The 15200-nt window shown below is 39.2% G+C and overlaps 1 protein-coding gene across 7 annotated transcripts in view; it reads left to right on the top strand.

The window, feature by feature from the left end:
• RAI14 (retinoic acid induced 14) overlaps positions 1-15200 on the top strand; it is a 100720-nt gene that overhangs the window by 10840 nt on the left and 74680 nt on the right. For all 7 annotated transcript variants that reach the window (XM_021380342.1, XM_021380339.1, XM_021380341.1 and 4 more), the window contains exon 2: positions 316-410. In XM_021380342.1, the coding sequence (XP_021236017.1) occupies positions 375-410 (36 nt within the window). In that variant the 5' untranslated portion in view covers positions 316-374. The remainder of the gene's footprint in view (positions 1-315; positions 411-15200) is intronic.

The raw sequence follows: 15200 nt of genomic DNA on the forward strand, positions 1-15200 counted from the left end.
TAGGCTGTGAGCAGAGAGGTGCTACGTGTATGAACATGTCAGCAATCTGCTTATAGCAAGAGGTAGCTAGCATAACGTGACAAACATTTAAGTTTTTGTTAAAGGCTCCTCCTGTTTTTCTGTGGTCAGATTTAGGCTTGCTTTTAAGTTTGGAAATATAGAACATGTCTCTTAGCTGGTTGTTAATCTTTGTTTAGAGCTTGAGGGCCAAACCCTTGACGGGTGGTATATGTGTGTAAATTCAATTCAGATTTGTCTGCCTGGGAACTGGATGATATCAAGTTGGAATCTTCTTTCTTTTCTTCTTTTCTTTAGATATTGAAGAAGGATAAAAAAAAACTCCTCAAAGATTTTGAAGATTGAATGTAATCAGGATGAAGAGCTTAAAAGCAAAGTTCAGGAAGAGTGACGTAAGTATTTCTATTCAGTATGATTGCTGGTTTCCATGCTAGAAACAAGTTCTTCACTCCCACCTTGATAAGGTTGCAGGTTAATGAGTTACAGAGAGGAGCAACTTTTTCCAAGCACAAAGGCATTAGCTTAGTACATAGTTGGCTGTTTTGAAATGCAGTTCTGTGTTATGCAAAGTATTTCACTACCTTATTTCACTACCTTGCTTCCTACTTAGAGTTACCAAATCAAGTATATACGCATGGAGTCTGTAAAACTTCTGTTGATTGTGCTCATGAGCAGATTGAAACTTTGTTCCAGGTACAGGATTAAGCTTAGTAAGGACTTTACTGCCCAATTGTAGTTCAGTCTAGGTATACAACCATTCTTATCAGTATGATGTTTGAGCATGTAACAAAAGGTCTCCTTAGCCTGTGGCAGGGTTTTTTTTGTCAGCAAGAATACAAGAACCAGCTGTGCAGTTAGGGCAAGATGTGGTTTATCAATCCCAATGTGACAGAGGTTGATGCAAGGCTTGATCAGTGAGGGCGGCAGACATAAATATGGCAGTCTGTCTTGCAGGACATTCCTCAAAACTGTATTTGGAGAGACAGTAGTGGGCACATCACATGTTGTGTCTTGCTAGTGATAGTATCAGCAGTGACCCAAGCTCAAAATTGAACAGTGTGTACTTCCTTTAGATCAGTGGGACTGCTATAGTCTAGTTCTGTCCTTGTCTTTCTCTTCCTACTGCTACTCATTCCAGCTTCTTGCTGTATACTCATGCTGATGCTCATGTGATAGTGCAGTGTGTGCAGTCAATGAAATAAGTGATTTTCCAGATTTTGTGGATAATTTTTAACAAATCTTTGTGAAGAATGTGATGTTTCGTCTTTCAGAGCATCACATAAGTGGTAGAAGGAAAGAATGTATTGTTTTTTGCCAGATTCCCACGGAATCCTAGCGCAGCTGTGTCTGGTGAAGATTCATTAGATTTGAAAGTGGAGTTTCTTCAGATAGATTGGTATTTAGGAAAATCACCCCACACGGCAGTCAGGAGCAGTACAAGCTGTTCTTTGCTGCAAAGATAGTCTCGTGGTGCACTGTTAAACTGGTCTCTCTAGTCTGGTGGTCTCACCTTGTAATGTACTTCAGTAGCTGTGAAGAAGAAACAGGTGCCGTTGTGGTGTGATCTGTAGATATGATGATTACCGCTTACACAGTCATTGAGCTGCAAGTCAGTATTTGCTGCAGGCAGCCGTTGTACTGGCATCCTAATAGTAGCACTGCTGGTTGATTTACTCCTTCAGATAAGCAAGCGCTCTTCCTAAAAGGACCAATTTTGTAACCAAGCTCAATATGTCAACCAACCTTTGGAAGCAGAGTGAAATTCTTAACTTTTAGGCATGTTTTACTTTTGCTAGTGACCAAGCCAACTCAGCTGATGATACAGTGTCTTGTGCCACTTTGCAGCAAGTGAACATCATGAGTCTTTGATGTCTTGTCTAACTGAATGTGCCTCTCAGTCTGTAATTGCTTATTTGGTGGTCAGAAGTTGTTGCCATAGTGATGAGCAGCATCAGTCCCTGTTTCAGTTTACCTAATAACAGTTTAACTTCCTTTAAGCATCTGCTTGGGTAATGAGAGCAGTCCCTTTGCTAATGTATGAACATACTTGGTATTATTGAAATCAGGTGTGCCTGTGTGTTAGGATGACTTCATTCACACTTTTATGCTAGTTGGCTGCACTACTGCTCTAGAGCAAAGGCTATGTGACATGCGTGTGATGCAACTGGATCTTGCTTTAGCTCGTCCACTCACTGTTATTGAACTGGTTTGCTTGTTCCTTACTCAGCTGGCCTTGTCTGCTTAATCCATACCTTTCCTTCCAAAACCAGGGGAGGTCTGAAAGTAATTGCTGTTTTGGTACTACTTCTGTCTACCTTCTGGAGATGAAGTTGCAAAGTTGACCACAGTAGATTTTTCAGATACCTAATGGATCTGTAGCTCTAAGAGCACAGCAGCAGAAACTCAAGAGGGTTTGATTTTCTCTGTGTTGAAGCCAAACCTTAAGGGCATAGTTCAAAACAGCCAACTTGGAGCTGTTCTGTGTTTTGTGCATGATATCCAAGGAAAATTATCCTTCTCTTTAGTTTTCATATGCTGCCCGTAGTTATAATTCAGGAGGAAGAGGAGGTAGTTTTAAGTGGGAATTATTCTTATTTGTATCTCAATTTATAAAATGTGGTAACTGCTTTCATAATAAGAATAAGAGGAAAGTCAGCAGAGATGGAGGGGCTCTTTCTCATTCCACCTCCCATACTGGAGGAAGTCTTTAATGTCTTATTTTCTAGAACTGGAAATGTCTTGGGGGAGGGAATGGTGCCTTTTCTTTTAGCTTCACTGTTTGCATTAAATAAATAGGAAGAAGGGGAGGAGTAGGAATAAGTCTTCAAGGTATGTGTGGGAGACAGGGGTTACTCAAACAGTTCTCCAGCTGATAACATAAAACTATATTCTAAAATGAAGACTGGGTAGGCAACTTCACTGATGCATTAAAATTGTCTAGGCTGTTCTGAAGTGGGTGAATTGAAAGTGGGCATAACTGCTGGTATTTATGCATATCTTAGCTGTCTCCCTAAGCGGAGCTTTGCTATAGTGCTATGTCTACAACATACTTGAAGCTTCAAAAGAGCTGGCCCTGCTCCCTCTTCTGTTGTCTCTGCCCTTCTGGCTTTAAGGATGCCTGACTCTTAATGAGAGATTCAGTAAGTCAGTTCAGGATCATAAAGTGATAGAAAATTACTTTGTGGGGTTGGTTTTAGCTGGTTTAGCTGTTTAACTCCCTGTTGTGTCTCACTGTAGGCCAGCTCTGAGAGGAATAGTGAAATTGGGGAGGAACAGCAGTACTTCCCTTTCTGCAGCTGTTTTCATGGCTCAGCTGTGTTGTGAGATCACATCTTTGCATTACTGGCATAAAAAGCTCTGGGCTGGGCATGCCAGCAAGTGAGTTCCAGGAACGTACAAATATATAATGCTGCAAATTCTGATATTTAGCAAAAGTGGTATAGTTCACAGCTGAGAGATGGGAGCATAAGTCTTCTTCTGGCTTTGCAATTCTTGCTTTTGCTGCTCAGCTTCCCTGTACCTTACATGATTCACTATCTGTGTGCATAGGCAGTTCTGTTAACCAGGGAGTCTTTTCTTTTTCCCTTGACATATTTAACTGCTGTGAAATCCTTCCTAGGGGTGACTGTTGCCATGTGAACATGTGTATTTGAAGTGGAGGAGTGAGATTTAGTCCTCTGTCAAAATGAGTTTTGTCAAAATATGATGTATGGTTACAGGAGAATGTATGTAGTCTAGAAATCTGAACAGGATGCCTAACTGAGAGTAAATACCGAGACTAGAAAGTAAGTAGTGGATACTTGAAATATCTGTAGACAAAATGATAGAAATTGCACTTATACCTTGAGAAACAGTTAGGCTATTTTTCTGTCCAAGGACCTATGTTTTCTCCACTCTTTCTTTACTTGTTTGCTCCTGATTGTCAGTGTGGGAATCTGCTGTTGGTAGCATCTAAAAGCTGACTAAATTGCTGCAAGACACCTTTTATATGTAATGCTTAAAAGTGGTGTGATGTGAGCACGAGCTATCACTTGAGAACTTAAATTTACTTACAGACTGTCGGTAGGAATTTTATCTGTAGGAGTAGGCTGTAGGAATAATATACAGTGGAGGATACTTGTCTCTAAGGATTAAGACTGAAGTTCTTCAGCATTTCTACTCAGAGAAGCAGAATGTGAAATAATCCAATTAAAACTAGTGCTACCTATCTGATTGGGCCTCTTAACTGTAGTTAACATTTGTGATTTTAACATCTTCAGTAATAATTAGTTTGTGGCCTGACTTCAAAAACAACTAGAATCTGCAGCAGGCAGATGAGGGTCAAGTAAATTTTCAAATGCACAAACTAATCAAACCTGTCTAAACATGTTTTGTCTGTTTCTTAAATATGACAAGATGCTCATCTACATTTTTAGGCACTTACATGCATTTAAATATCTAGTTCTTTGACACTAAGGCATTGTAGGAACCTAAGTGATTTAGATGATTTGTTTTTAACTGTTTCGTAATTCCTCTAGAAAAATAATATTGTGTAAAAGCTGTGACTGATTGGATTGATTTCACTCTGGCTTATATCAGTGGGAAAATAACTGAAAAGTTTTAGGACCATATTCTGGGAGTATTGAAGATCATCAGAAAACCATTTCTTGCAATTTGACAACAGATTAATTTTCTACTTATTGCTAGCCTGTTGACTGGGCAAGAGGAAAATTAGAATTGGTATAGTATTTCTGAGTATCTTTAATAGCGAAGAATTAAATTATTAGAATTTCTTGAAATTTTAAAAATTGACTGTCCAGTTGAGGAGAAAAATTACCTATTGTCAGAAGCAAAGGCAAGACAGGCTGGGATTTCCCAGCGCTAATTGCCAGCTCAAACTTCTGGTAATTCTGGAAATGCGTATTCGTTATGCTATCAAACATGGGAGGAAAAGTTTTTTGTTCTTATGGAAATTTCTTCTTTTTGGCCTCTATTGTAGTCATCGTTCCATAAATCTCAAAATAATGAGGCAGTTAGATACATTGCTGAGTAAAATATCTCAGTCTTAACCTAGAGGCTATGCTAATTAAGGCTTGGCACCTTTTTAATGCCTAATGTTCTAACTGGTAGGTTCCTATTCAACAACTTTTTAAGTATAAAATGCTTTTTGGGGATCTGGAACTGAAAGATTACTGTGATACATTCCACTGAAATCACTGTGTTCCCATGTGCACTGGAGTGAGTGTGTGGGAGAACAAAATTTGGGTGGGGAACTTTAAATGAGATTCTGCTCTATTATTTTTAAACAGCCCTTACATTCTTTTGTTCTCTGAGCACTGGAAGTATCCTAAAAAGGAAGATGGGATTGTTGAAAACTGCAGTATCCACCCTGTGAACATGTGCTACCTCCAGCTGAGGTAACTGTGACCAAAAAAGAGAGGCATGCACAATTCACTCAGACTAAAAGGTGGAATAGCAGTGCTTTCTGATTACTCTCCCCAGTTATTTAGAAAATAAACTACTGAAACTTGCTTTTGCAAGTGTAGACTCTTGCATCTGGGCAAGAACAACCCCAGGTACCAGTATACACTGGAGATCGACGTATTGGAGAGCAGCACAGGGGAAGGGGACTTGGAGGTCCTGATGGACAGCAGGATGACTGTGAGCTGGCGCTGTGCTCTTGTGGCCAAAAAGGCCAGTGGCATCCAGGGGTATGCTAGGAGGGGGAGTTTAGTAGGTCAAGAGAGGTTCTCTTCCCCTTCTACTCTACGCTGGTGAGACTGCATCTGGAATATTGTGTTGAGTTCTGGGCCCCTCAGTTCAAGAAGGACAAGGAACTGCTTGAGAGAGTCCAGCGCAGAGCTACAAAGATGATTAAGGGAGTGGAGCATCTCCCTTAGGAGGAAAGGCTGAGGGAGCTGGGTCTCTTTAGCTTGGAGAGGAGGAGACTGAGAGGTGACCTCATTAATGTTTATAAATATGTAAAGGGTGAGTGTCAGGAGGATGGAGCCAGGCTCTTCTCAGTGACATCCAGTGATAGGACAAGGGGCAATGGGTGCAAGTTGGAACATGGGAAGTTCCACATAAATACGAGAAAAAACTTCTGCACAGTAAGGGTAACAGAACCCTGGAACAGGCTGCCCGGAGAGGTTGTGGGGTCTCCTTCCCTGGAGACATTCAAAACCCGCCTGGATGCGTTCCTGTGTGACCTAATAGAGGTGATCCTGTTCCGGCAGGGGGATTGGACTACATGATCTTTCGAGGTCCCTTCCAATCCCTGACATTCTGTGATTCTGTGGTCTGTCTAGGTGTCCTGGGAGTCCACTACACAGTTTGTAGATGGTACCTTAATTTCAGGATTGTGTAGGAAATTCTCAACCACCTCCTCCTGGAAAGATAGGTTTTATCATTCTCTCTCTTTTGCAGTAGCTCGTGCTTCTGTGTTCCTCTGTCTGGAGTTGACAGCTCAACCTTCCACCACATGTTCAGCTTGGGAACGGTTTGGCTTCATGCCTCCTGTTTTGGACAGCATACAGCTCTGCTCTAGTGAGCCTGCTCTCCCAAAGAAAGCTTTAGTGTTTGTGCAGAAAAGAAGTCAAATGTACTTGAGTCATAGTGTACAGATTAAAACATGCTGCCTGTTGCAGTAGGCTCAATATGAACATCTTACCATCATGTAGTGTCTTTTGGTTGGGACAGAAAGAGAAGGGAGTAGGTCAAGTGAGAACTGTATCGTGTGTTTGAAATTATGGTAAAAGAACACAATTTGGAGTTGGCTAGCTTTGAATAAACAGTTATTTCCTAGAACAGGATTACAGTCTGGAGTGTAGTAGAGAACATTTTTTGTTGGGTTCCCAGATGGGCTTTTTCAGTCTGTGGTAAAATGTCATCATCAGCTACAAATTCATGATTGCTTCAGTGCTGGTCCTTTGTCTGTCAAGTATGCATTGTTCACTCATAGATTGGGCTGGTCATGTACAACAGCAGTCCTGATCAGCTAGCCTCATAATGTTGTTGTACGGCAAATGCCACTGATACTTCCACCAGTGGAAGTCAGAAGAAGCTCTGGGGCTAAAGGAGTGTCAGATCAAACCTTCAGGGCTGGCCTCCTCCATCTACTTCTCATTTCTCTGTCCTGTTGGTAGTGCATCATGTTCATGTGGGCTCTGCTTTCCACAGCTGTATCACGTACCAGAATCACTCTCTGAAGTAAATGACACACATCCCCTGCACTGCTTTCCTTTTGACTTCCACCTCAGACCATGCTTGTGCCCCAGTATTGTGGGAGAAAAAAAAAAAACATTGTTATTGGCCCTGGAGTCATACTCTTACCAGTGCTTAGTGACATGGTGCTAGTGATTCTCCTGTAAATATAGGGTAGGGCAAGCTGTCTCCTTTCCCAGGTGTCTACCTGGGCCTCTCAGTTTTATCTCAGGCTTCTCCCTACTTGCTCTCTCATTTAGAGCTGGAGCAAGGGCTAGAGGCTTTGTGAACAGAAACGTTAATTAGCCTCAAACACTGATGTGCCCTGCTAGTCTGAGCAGTGAATGGCCAGCTAAACACTTTGCGGCTGTGTTCTGCTCACTCCAGGATGGCTGGCAAGGCCATCCTTATGTGATTCTCTCATTAAAAAGAGCATGTGTAAAACCTTTGCAGAGAAGAGGAATCTTCACATTAAAAAAAAAAGGATTTAAATGGAGTTAAACCCTGTAGCAATATACAACATTGTATTAGATAAATGAAGAGGTGTTAGAATGCGAAACTAGCCAGTTTGTTGACATTTCATTACTAACTCAAGTACCCAAACTAAGCAGCATGAAGTGAGGGCGGATAGGAAGAAGAAAGGCAAATTGTCTTTTTTTTTTTTTAATTTATTGCAGCAAGAAATGAATTTTTGCTGTGTAGAAATGTGTCTTTTGTGTCCCTTTAAACAGGGCACAAAAGTTCAAAGGCCTCAGTTTGGAGGAGTTGCAAAAAAGCAATTGTTCTTTTTTTTCCCCTTTGTTTATCTTTCATAAGATTTAAATATTAAGTAAAATAAAAATAGGAATTAGCTGTCTGTGTGTTCTTTCTGTGGTACGTGATGTGCTTGCTCTTCTTTTTGATACTATTTGTACCTAGAGAGATTTTAACAACAACAAAAAATCTGTCCAGCGAGTTAAAACTCATAAAGGGATTTCATGCGTGGTCTAGTCTTCATGTCCAAAGTGTTGTCTCATGTTTTACTAAGAATAAAAATATTTGTTGTGAGTAGGCACTGTAGGATTAAATAAAGGCTAAACCTCCCATATGTCCTACTCTCTTGAAGACTTTTGAGCTTTTTCATCCCATGCTAATATTTTGAGAGCTTGTGAACCAGCATACAACAAATGTTAAAATGTTCATCAAATCAAAGTAGGTGTACTATTAACCTTGGTTAGCACTGCTTTCGAGCCCTGTTCTTCAAAATGTTGTTCTCCTTGCTTGTTTGTCAAATACCTGGCTGAGTCCAGTATTAGGAACATGTTAAGGCTTTTTCTGTTTCCTTTCTTGCCACGGTTTTGCGTCTCGAGTTTCAAGCCATGCATGACCTATAGATGCATGAAGCTTAAGTGTAGGGAAGAGTGAGAGCACTAGTGGCTGTTATCCCCAAGAAATACCACGTGGTGATTAGGGACAGCTGGGCTTCAGCAAGGTGCTGGGTGCCTTTTTTTTGTTCCAAGGTTTAGCTACCTTTGAACAGCTGTGAGGAGGAGTTTTCTGTGGTCTGACGGCAGATTTGTTGTGTGAGCTGAGGTTAAAGGCTGATGTTTGTGCTTCACTTTGCTAGCTGTGGTGATTGAAAAACTTCAGAGCTGTGTAGAGAAATGCAAAGCTGAGGTAAGTATAGGGCTTGTGGAAAGTTGTATTTTTGGTAGTGAGAAAATGTTCTGATACGACAGTACTTGTCTTACTGTTATGACAGTATATGTGTACTATAACTCAGTGGGAAAAGTGTGTTATGAACAGCTACTTAAGTTCTGTTGCCAGATGATCTTCCTTTAATGAGCTTTTGAAGTACTACAGACTCTTGAATATTTCACTTAATTATGAAATGATGCAGAGATAATAAGTTACAGTCATGCATACTTGGGTGTAATTTGGTTGTACAAATATTCAAAACCTGACCTGGCAAGGTGCCAAGCAACTTGCTTTAGTTGGCCCTCTTTTGAGCCGGGAAGTCTGTCTTCCGAACTTGGCCATTCTGTGTTTCTGTATGAAGATTTGTGCCTTGAAACAACCTATTGGAAGCTTGCAATCCTACTGGCTCTCACAAAAGATACAAAGTAATCTTAAAAGGGTTACTTCATTCTAAGCTGTTCTCAAATGCCTGAAAAAAAAGGCTTGAGGGTTTGCCCTAGCATGTCCAACCCATGGGATGCAGGCTGCTTGCAGCCCTGCACAGCTTGTAGTGCTGCCCACCTGCTGCCCCGCACCACCACCATGGCAGCTCTGCCCTGGGTGCATCCCCCAGTGCTCAACAGCAACCAAACCATCAGTTTGCAATCAGCACGGTCTGGGCTGGAACCAGGGGATGGGGAGAGTGCAGCTCAGTGCTGACTCTGCCTCTTGCAACAGTTGCACACACTCAGTTGCTTCATGTCTTGCATGTATTATATGTGACGCTCGCTTGAGCTGCTTGTTGAGAAAAACACAGTGATTGCTGATAGTAGTATTTCAGCTTGCCTTATGGCATCTCAGTAGAAAACAATACAGAAAAAGAAAAATCTTGGATTAAAGAAGAGTGTTCAAGGAAAAATGGACAGATAAGTACTTTTTTTTGTTAAGACAAATAATATGCCACTATGCTTAATTTGTAAGGAAAATGAGTCAGTTTTCAAAGATTACAATTTGAAAAGATATTATCTGCAGAAACACGGTGCTAAATTTGATGCGTATCAAGGAATGCTTTGTAAAGACAAAACAGTGGAACTGAGGAATGTCTACCATCTCAACAAAATCTTAAAAAAGAAAAAAAGTTAGAAAACACTGTCATAAAAGCTAGTTATGTGATAGCAAATCTGATTGCAAAAAAAATTATTTACTGATGGTGAGTGTATTAAGCAGTGTTTGGAAAGTGTGGCAGATATAATATGTCCTGATTTAAAAAAAAAAAAAAAAAGAGAGAAACAAACAAACAAAAAAAAACCAACAAACAACTGATTTTTCTGAAATCAGTTTGTCTCACCAAACTGTCTCCAGGTGAACTGGAGAAACAGGTAAATCTATCAAAAGAAATTTGGAGAGTAAAGCTGCCAATTTCAATTGTTATGCTTTGGCAATAGATGAAGGTACTGATGCTATAGATACGGCCCCACTTGCTGTTTTCATTAGGGGTATGTTGAATGTAAGGTCACCGAAGAAGTGGCTGCTTTGGTGCTACTGAAAGACACAACTAAATCTCCTTATGTATGAACCTGTAAAAATTACATTAAAGCAATGTTCTTTAACCTTTGTCAAGATTTCTGATATAGCTACTGATGGTGTCCCAGCAATGGTTGGTAAGAAAGAGGGACTTAAAAAATTAATAGCAGACAATGCAATTGCCACTGGCAGGTCACCTTTGATGAAAAATCACTGTATCATTCATCAGGAAAGTTTCTGTGTGAAAGCCTTAAGAATGGAGTATGTAATGCAAATTGTCATCAAAACTATGAATTTCATAAAGTCCAAGGGATTGAATCATAGAATCACAGAATTACCATGGTTGGAAAAGACCTACAAGATCATCCACTCCAACCATCTGCCAGTTCCAGAAGTTTCTTAAATGTATGGACGCTGATCACGGGGACATGGTTTACTTTTCTGAAGGAAGGTGGCTAAGTCAGGTTAAAATGCTAAAAAGACTTTATGATTTTTGAAATGAAATCAAGTTTTTTTTATGGAAACAAAAGGAAAATTTGAGCCAGAATGTGAAGATAAAAAATGGCTCTCAGATGTAGCATTTTTGATGGATTTGACTGTTCATTTAAATGAGTTAAAAATGCATCTTCAAGGTGCAAATCAACTTATCCGTGCTATGTTTAAAACTGTAACAGCATTCAAAATGAAACTTAAATTATGGCAAGCTCAAGTTATAGCAAAAAATGTCATACATTTTAATATTTTGGCTAAACACAGTCCTGTAAACAGCAAAAAATATGCAGCCTTACTTTCCATTCTGATAAAAGAATTTGAGCATATGTTTCAAGAATTCTGAAAAAAATCATCAATTTCTTGGTATGTTTGTGACTCCATTTTCAGTTGACATGAATACATTACATGCACATTCTCAAACAGAATGTATAATGTTGCAATCAGACATTCAACTCAAAGGAAAAGTTGATCACATCTCTTTACTAGACTTTTGTAAGACCTACCTTAGCAAAGTATCCCTCACTTCATGATCACACCTTATTTTTGTCATTGCTTTTTGAGAGTGCATACATGTGTAAGCAACTATATTCATGGATGAATCACAGAAAGATTAATATTTCATCAAAAATCACTGCTGAACACCACGAGAGCTCACTGAGAACTGCAGCCACTTCCATTGAACCAGACATTGATTTGTTAGTTTCACAAAAACAAGGTCAAATACCCCACTAGTTTTATGTTTTTGTTGCTGTTTAAGTTTTAATAAAATATATTTATTTTTTATTAAAAAATTATAATTATTATTATTATATAATTAATATAATTATTATATTATTATTATATATTATATATATTATAATATATATTATATAATATTATATATTTAATAAAATATATAAAAATTAATGTTTTTTTACTTATACACTAACTCAATTATGTATCTTATTTGCTGCCAAACACAATTTCTCTTCTCTCAAGCCAAAAGGTTGGACACCAATGGGCTAGCCTCAGGCAAAGCTATGGTGTCTTTGTCCATCTGTTAGTAGTATAGCTGCCTGGACTTGTGTTGGAATAACTCCACAGCTATTTAAAGAGATATCTCTTTATTATTTTTATTTCTTGATCTAGACCATCTAGAAGTAGCTGTAGACTTGAGGTTTAAAAGTACTCTTGAAGATGTCTGTGATTGAATACCTTTAACTATAGCTGCAGGATGTCTTTCATCTCTTTGACTCATAGCTTTTGTTCACATGCTCTTCTCTCACTGTATTTTACTTGTTTAATGTTTATCTTCAAGTGTTTTGAGGTAGCAACCTCTTTCTGAGCTGTTCTTGTGTAGCATATAACGCTAGTGCTATTTGATGGTATTTGGATTTGGGAAGGTGACCTAACTTGCAAAACAATCTGAAACTCAAACTCATTGCTGTACAGCTGTCTGGGGAGTCTTATTCCCCACATATGCTGATTGTGCTTATCTGAAATGCAATATACAGTTAACTGTCCAGAACGCTCGTACTCTGCAGATGATGACAGATGCCAAGGTCTTTTTGTAACTTTGCAAACAATGTGGTTACTAGTACTTATATATGTGTCTGGTATACCCATTTTGCATTGCTTGCAGGTGATTGCTTTTCTTTCATCTTTGCTTCCTTTACTGTCTGTGGTGGAAACCTCTTAGGAATCCTTTAAACTTTGGGAACTTGTCTGCTTATCCAGAGACTGAAATAGGGCCCTTTGAAGTCAGACAGCAGACTTCATTCTGCTTGGCTGAGCTTTGAATCAAGAACCAAGATGCTGGCTTCGTGGAAGCAAATGGTGAGGCTTCAGTGAGGTTTGGAATTCCCTTGATTCTAGCACAGAAATATGTTCACCTACTGAGAATACCCAGTGTGACAGGTTATCCATTAGTGACTTCTTTGCGAGGGCTGTTTTTCTGCCTTTTTGCTTCAGGGGTGATTATTTGTGATCTGTCATGAATTGGTTCAATAGGAACAACAGCAACCTCTCACTGACCTTGTACTCATGATGTGAATCTCAGATCTATAAATTATAAATTTGTCGGAAGTGCACCATTTGAGACATAGGTGAGATTGGGAGTTGTAAATAAGCAACAGTGTGAGCTTATGGAGTGAACTGCTTGAAAGAAGTTTTATTGCATGCCCCAGTAGAAAAACCAGTCACTGTGTTTTTAAAGTACAGAAAACTGTGTAATGTACAATCACCTTATTAACCACTAAGGTATATGGTATATCAGTGAGGAGAAGCTAGTGCAGTGTCAGATTCATATCTTCAGTTGTTTTACCTTTGTTGCTTCTTGCCAGTGTGCATTTAAACATCAGGGAAAATGTTGTGTAGCAATGGAATCAGATTTGAAAGTATAAATCTGAATGCAACCCATTTAATGAGAGGAGATTCAGTTGAGGAAAATTATTTTTGAGTACATTTATAAAAACTGTTTAATTTGGAGGTTGGGTTTTGAAGGTACTTGAAATATAGGTTGACCAAGTTATTTCTGTGTATTTATCAGGTGAGGAAGCTGGATTTTTTTTTATAATTCTTCTGGTTGTGACTAAGGGCATTTGAATGGTGTCATGTGTTTATGTCTCCTGTTCTCGCTTGAGAAGGCTGCAGATTTCAGCTATCTTAGAGCATGTATTAACTGCATTTACTGGCACAGTAACAGCCATGATACTCAAGGGTGGGATTTTTGTGAATTTCTTATTGCCCACCCATTTATGTTCCTGTCCCACTCGGTACACTGAGCGGTACAAAGCCTGTTGCTCTTTGCTTTTGCTGGACTTCTCACAACTGTCTCCTTTGTCAATGTGTGATGACAATTACAAGGAGCAGTTATGCACCCTTGCAATTGTGTCAGATAGATGTGGCAAACAGGAGTATGTATGCAAAGCGCTATACAGCAACAAAGCTGCCCTAGGCTTGATTGATGTTGTGTAGCTCTCTTTTTGCTGTAGTGAATACTATGTCTTAATGCATATGTTATTTGCTGGTAAACTTGAAGTTGCTCAAAGCGTTTTGGTTTTGTTATTCTTAATGTAGGTTCCTTGTTTGCAAGCCAGGTCTCGCTTCAACTGGATTGCTGTGCTGGTTATTTAGCATGTTGTGCTTTCAAGAAGGAGGTTGCATTATACATGTTTGTGAGGAACGTCAGCTCAGATTGTCACAGCAAAAATTTCTTGATCGTTTGCTGTAGTTGTGCATATCTCCATTAACTCAGAAGATGGTAAGATTCTTGAAATCTGATGAAGGCTGGATTTTGTTTGTGAGTAGTGTTGCTTTTCTTAGAAGATCATTTGAGGTAGAAAGTCATTTATCTAATGCTGGCTAAACTGTAACATGGTGAATGAGATGTGGCAAGCATAAGCATTGCGTGGGGAAAATGGCTGCAGTGGAGTTTTTTGCATGCCTGTTGAAGGGTGACTATCAGTTTGTGTTGTATTGACTAGGACCTTGGGATGGTGTGTAGTACATTTCTCCTCATCATTTTAAAGTATGGCTGCTTGCTCTATTGTTATACATGAGGTGGTAACCACCAACCTCCCTTAACTCCCTTTTTTTTTTTAGTTTTGGGGAAGATGAGACTGTGCTGTGGCTATAGCAGTTTATTTCCAGGCTCTTGTCCTTCAATATCTCATTGTGTGGTTTAGAACAAGCAAGCACCTGTGTCTGTTTCAGTCTATAAAATGTGTAAAATCTACTTTGGATAGCTGTACCATCTTTTTGAGGAGAAGACATCAAGTCCAGTCTGTGATTTTTCTGATGAAATGAAATGGGAGAACATTAGGTAAGTAGTCTTCAGGGAGCAGGAGGGGAAGTTTAGTGAGCTAACATATAGCTGAAATGTACTTGGCGTTCACTGATGTTTTCTCTTCTGGTAGCATAAGAATGTAATCGTTCTGCCATGGTGTATTTTTCCCAATCCATGCAAGGGAGTTTCCGTGACTGGCGTATAGATTTGTAGTCTCCTTTGGCTTTTTGGTGTTTGTTTTTTTTTGATGTTGTTTTTTTCCAAATGTTTTCTGATATCTTTTAATCAGATCAAGTCACTTTATAATTTAACCTTGAAGTGTAAGTTTCCACTTTCCTGCAATGGTTACTCAGGTTGTGCCTCTCTACAAGCTAAGAAAAAAACTTACACTACCTAGAAATTATAAATAAAATATTACTTAAGGACAGATTTTTACTTGCACTTCTGCAATACTAATTCTTGAACTCATTCACCTCTCCCATCTCCTGGGTAACTTTTGTAGGTTTAATGGTTGTTTTCAGTGCATCATTTTCATTTTCTTAGGTTTATGTTTCTATTTTTA

Source organism: Numida meleagris, chromosome Z, assembly GCF_002078875.1.
Source record: "Numida meleagris isolate 19003 breed g44 Domestic line chromosome Z, NumMel1.0, whole genome shotgun sequence".
NCBI classification, from domain to species: domain Eukaryota; kingdom Metazoa; phylum Chordata; class Aves; order Galliformes; family Numididae; genus Numida; species Numida meleagris.